Below are 5,700 nucleotides of genomic sequence, written 5' to 3'. Positions count from 1 at the left end.
CTCTTGTCCTTGTCTAAAGACCTGAAAAAAACCCAGCTCTGTCCTAGAATCCTTAACTTGCTGTGTCATGTGAAATTCAATTATTCAGACAGAACAGAGAGCTAAAATTTGAGTTTTAGTGAAGACTAAAACATTGTAATTTCTGGAGAATGAGGCTTTTCCCAGTTGTTGGAATTGAGCTGTTAGCAGATGGACTCAGTATCTCTTACTGCTCTTTTGTACAAGGTTATGTTTAGGGCTTATTTTGAAAGGAAACTGTACTCTTTGTCAGCCTAAGGATTAAAATGGAGAAAGGAGTGTAAATGCAACAGTTGGAAGTCAGGTGTTCCTCCAGAGTTTGTCTCTCTGAGATGCTAAAGTTGTCACAAGTAATGTCATAGAGAGTGTTACTGTGGAATAAAGTTAACAAGTCACTTTGGAGTTACAGTGGCTTTGTTTTCCAGCTTTCTGAAGATGGATTATCCAGGAACTATACAAATCTGGCAGAACTCTTTCACTAGAGTGTTCTGAACTTCAGAATCTAACAAAATAAAGAAGGGCAACTAAACAGAACTGTTGTGGCATCTCACAGCTCCATGGGCAAAAGTAAAGAGCTCCTGACTTTTTTCTTTTTTTTAATTTTATGGCATATTCTCATTTAATGGAACTGCTAAGTGGAACAGTCTGCCAGAGTAAGTGCCAGGCTTGCTGCAGGTTCAATAACCAATTTTAAAGTAACTACCTAAAAAACTTACTTACCAGAAAACTCTCTGTAAGTACTATAATTAATATCCCTCCTGAAAATAATGAACATCCCTCTTTAAAAGGAGGAACAGACAATTTATAAAAACTTTCTATAGCAACACCACCAACCTTATAATCATCACTCTGTAATTGCATTTTTTTTTCAGTAGCTGTGAAATGTTTTTAAGTCCATGAATGAGTAAAATCCCTCATAGCACTTGGTATGTGATTACCTTTAAAAGGTGAGTTTGACTGGAAATGCTGCTTTGGTATTGTGCTGCAAACATTCCCACTTCTTTCATTCTCACTTTATTTTAAGCCATCTGTTTTAAGTTAGTAAAATTTTCATAAGTCATAGAAGTCATGATGGAAATTATTTTTTTGTCTAAAATGACTCTGGCTTGTTTTGCCTGCCATGATGTAACAGGACAGATGTGTTGCATAGTGAGCTGTGGTTTAACTTCTGTTTCTATTAACAGCATCTTTCCAGCATACATTACTTTTAATGTAGTATTCCTTCTTGTATAGACTATTTTGATGTTTAGTATTACGTAGATGGATAAAATTAGAAAAAAATCATAGTTCAAGTGCTATACATACACTGTAGAAAGCAGATTGATCAAAATGGCATTCTCAATTTATAAGAAATTTCTGAAATGCCACTTCAGGGTGTTATTTCTGAGTTTTCTGTAGAGTAAGAAAGGCTTCACTAGTATAGACCAGTTTTAAGGCCTTTTTTGATATGCTTGACTAGTCCTATCTAATGCTTAGCTGCCTCACATCTAGAATATCTAAGATTTTGTTTGTTTTTTCCTCTTTTGGCTGATTACTGCTGACAGTGTTGCATGTGTTTTCTGAAGTTGGGTTTTGGATTTTTTCGGTGAGAAGATCCTTTATTTAGTAGCATCACTTAGATAAGTGTTCCTTTCTTGCAGAATAGTAATCCTACTCTTTTGGAAAAGTGTAGCAGCTCAGGAAGTGCATCCCACTCCCCTCCACAACCACTGATCTCCTTCAATAACAGGAAGAAACAAATGCTTAGTATAACACAGCAGCTTAGTTTATTTGGAAACATGTTTAACTTGGAAGAGATTCAGTAGGCCTAGGGGAAGGTACAAGAGAACCACTCGCTGGTAGAATTGGTGATCTGTACAAATAGCACTTCAGCACTTCTGTCTCAGTAGACAGTAATCCTTTCCTGAACAGTCATGTTTACTAGAGTGTCAAATCCACCTCACATTTTCTTCTTTTTCCAATGCCTTGCCTTCTTTCTGAAGTGATAAACAGCCAGGATTTCCAGAAGAGATTTTGGATGCTGCAGTCCATCAATGTCCCTCTTTGCAGAGAGTAATTGATACCTGAAAATCAACTCTGAAATGACGCCGGTTACTCCAGATAGTCCCTGTAAGATACTTGTCTGATATTCTCCTTTTATATATGGGGGGTTCTATAATGTGTCATGTTCACAGGATCATGCAAGTTATAAAGCCTCTGATTGCTCTTGGGATATTCAGTGATTTAGTCTGCTTTTTTTAAAAATGAGGACCAAGATTTTTACACTTAATTCCTTCCCAAGTTTAGTTTGTTTAATTGCAGCCATTTTCTTGGACATAAGCCATTAGGGCTCTGCTGTGTTCTGGACGGACAGCACTGTAAACCAGTGGTGAACACAGCTGAGAATCTGACCTCAGTCTAAAAGACCCAGGCCTTTATTGCTGAGCAGCATCACTGACCCACTTCTAAAGGAACCACTGGTGCACTCCAGGCAAGTTGTTCAAACCCACCCAAATAACAACAGAAACGAAGCATTTGTTAATTAAAAACTAAAACACACAGAAACCCTTTCAGCTGAGCCAAGGTAGAACTTCTGAAAATGAAGCTCACTCTCATGAACACTGGTGCAGTTCAAGTCCCTTTGGGGCACTGGCTGCCAGTGCTGAACTGTAGAAATCTTGCACATTCATACCTGCTGTGTTTCTTCTTTGCTTTAATTAAAGGACAGGGCTCTGTAGCCTCCTCATGGGTTGCATCCCAGGAATGTCTGTTTCCTGTTAATGAAATATTTTCATGGAAACCTACATTGTAGCCATCTCACTTTTCTTCCCAAGAGACTGAATTCTGTGCAGCATGTAGGGATCAGCCCTATCACCAGCACAGCCTGGTTAAAACACTGATGTGCAGAATTCACCTTGTGCCTTAAAAACCATGTGCTAAGTCCTTCTGGACCCTTGACTTACCAGCTGATCCTCCTAAGGCTTGAAGTTTGGTGCTTTGCTTTTTCCCTGACTTCCATTTGCCTTTATTAATGGCACTGGACATCTGCCTCTTGCCTTAAGTTACTGATAACTCCTGATGTCTTAACTGGGCACCAGCAAATTCAAGAGGCTGTTGAATTTTACAGAAGCCAGGGGGTGATTCTTTCCCTCCAGTGTGTGTTGTCCCCTACAAGCAGTTTTCCCTGTCCCTGTTAATGCACACAGGTGCTGTAGATGTTAACAGTGTGATGCCACGTGTATCAACAAGGATGCAATAACTGTATCTGACTATTCAGCCTTTGGACATGTTTTGTTCTCTTTTCTCCATCTTTGGTCAAAGTAATTAAAGTGCTTCATGTCTTAGTGGAAACCTCTTGTGGTTTTTTTCCTCTCTGATCCTTAAACCTTAAGGAACTTTGTAATATAGGTTCCTTGTCTCAAGTGAGTCTGCAATACTGAAACAAATTATTCTGGAAATACAAATGTTTTTCATCGAATCAGTCTGTGCTAGGGATTAGGTTTACTTTGTACAAGGATAGTCTGAGTTACTTTAGATGGTGTCTATTGCCTTGAATCTTAATAAGGTATTTTTTTCTCTCTAAAAAAATAACTGTTTATCCTTTTTGGGGTAACTGCTGTTAATTTTTTCTCCTTTCCTATACTGTGGTTCCTTTGTATATAAGCACACACTTCACTTAGCTGGCTTCACAAAATGGAAGTTCCTCTTGTGAAACTTTATTCTAGGAACTTTTTGCTATCTGTTTGTTATTTCTAAGCCTGAGATTTTCACACTAGATCCATATAAGTTTATTTTACTATTTACACCTATCACAGTACATTTATATGGAATACCATCACACAGACAAACCAGCTACTGACAGCTAATATAAAGATATTAGATTCCACAAGCTTTAATCTGCATAGAGACCAGAAACACATTTAATGGTGAAACACAGATAAGTCTTTCTGTATTTCCCTTAATTTTAAACCCATTTTGTATAGAATGTGATTTTTCTGCCACAAATATCTACTTATGCATTTGCATATTTGTTTTGTGGTAATTTGTCTTGGGTGGTTTGTGTCTTCCTGTGCTTGATAGTTTATATTTCTTATGGTCACAAAATATACAATCAATACTTGTTTTAAAGCATTGTTTAAATATTAGTTACATTTTGTTTGTCTTCCACTCTTCTCCCAGCAACCTCCCAGTGATGTGTAATCTCCTACTGCATGTAGCTTCTAAAAGTGGCAAAACTGTCTGGGTGAACATTTCTCTGACTCCCTGTGAGGCAGAGACCTAAAACAGAAGTGACACAACTTTGGGCTGCATCATCTATTTGCAGATTACTGTAGCTGTGCTTGCTAAAGCTTTGCCAGAGATTTATTTCCCCTGGTGCAAGCAATATTAATTTGACTTGAGTAATTCAGAAATCATATGGGATATAAAAATCTGTAGCTACTTGCAGCATCCTTGTCACTGATCTCATTCTTTAGGAAGAATTTGAAGTGAAGCTCCACAGCAAAGTAGTTGAACATCACACAAGTTTGGCAAGTATTTTGTATGCAACATCAGTTATCTTAAAGTTGCTTCATCTATCAGTTGTGCTATATACAGCATTGTTACTTGTGGCTTTTGTTGTGAAAAGTAACCAGAATAGGATAGTTCAGCAAATTTTGAGTGCAGTTAGTCACAGGGGAAAAAGTACAACAAATTCTTATATTCTTAGCCTATTAAAATTGCTGGTTTACACCTTAGTGGATAAAATATACCCTCTTTTCATTCACTTGTATCACTGGGGTGTTTCTGACTCTACTACTGATCTCTTCTGGTCCCTGGACAGCCACTATATAGATTTCTTGTTTTAGGCATGCGTGAGTGATCCATGCAACAGTGAAGAACCTGCCATTGTACAATCCATTACTGTTGTACCAGTGCTCTTGACTCCATTAGCAGGATGCTGTTGTTTCCCCTCACCAGACAGTTCCATTCAGTGAAAACATTGAAGAGACAGACAGGGTAGAAAGCCCAGAGCTACATGATGTTGCATTGTGTGGCCCCACAACAATCTTTAATAATTGCCAACCCCGCTTTGGCAATGGTGGGCTTGCTTGGAGGAGGTTCTGCCTTCTTTTCTGCTGGGCTGCCTGCAAGGTTCAAAACAGGACACCATCAGAACCAAGAGCTGGTCAAACCATTTCTTCCTGCTCCTGGCTTAAGGGATGCAAACCTTTCCTGCTCTCTCTCTCTCCACCTTTCCTGAATTTTTCAACTCTTTGTTTGAACAATACACTTTGGTGGTAACCAAGCTGAAACTGTTCAGGAAGTCTTATCCCTTCAGGGAATGGTGTTAAGAGGGGCTAAAGAATCCAAACCTCTGAATGGGAGGGTAAACTTGCATCTTCTTCAAGCCAGGTGTCCCTTTTCACAGCCATAGGGTCAGACAACAGGTCCTTTCACAAAGTCCTCTTACTGTGTTTAGCTCTCAACAACTAAGGAGCTGAAGAACAAAAATATTGCTAGAATTTATTCTCTCATCAACTTGGATGTTGTAATTAGGAGAACAAGATAAAGGTAGATTTTCATTTTTTGGGGTGAAAAGAAACTCATTATCTCTAAAACTGCATTTAAAAGCAATGACAATAAAGTATAACAAGGGAGATTAGTCATGCTCCCTATGACTGAGGGGGTGTAAATAATTAACGATGCATCTTAAAATGTCTC

At 38.4% G+C, this 5,700-nt stretch overlaps 1 protein-coding gene across 1 annotated transcript in view; it reads right to left on the bottom strand.

Moving 5' to 3' along the window:
• Positions 1–1,761: 1,761 nt before the first annotated feature.
• The window catches only part of BMERB1 (bMERB domain containing 1), a 49,388-nt gene continuing 45,449 nt past the window's right edge, over positions 1,762–5,700 (bottom strand). The window contains exon 6 of the mRNA XM_064672875.1: positions 1,762–5,123. Within this exon, the coding sequence (XP_064528945.1) occupies positions 5,011–5,123 (113 nt within the window). The 3' untranslated portion in view covers positions 1,762–5,010. The remainder of the gene's footprint in view (positions 5,124–5,700) is intronic.

This window comes from Pseudopipra pipra, chromosome 16 (genome assembly GCF_036250125.1).
Source record: "Pseudopipra pipra isolate bDixPip1 chromosome 16, bDixPip1.hap1, whole genome shotgun sequence".
NCBI lineage: Eukaryota > Metazoa > Chordata > Aves > Passeriformes > Pipridae > Pseudopipra > Pseudopipra pipra.
The sequence above is the reverse complement of the archived record's forward strand: the minus strand, read 5'-3'. Positions and strand labels throughout refer to the sequence as shown.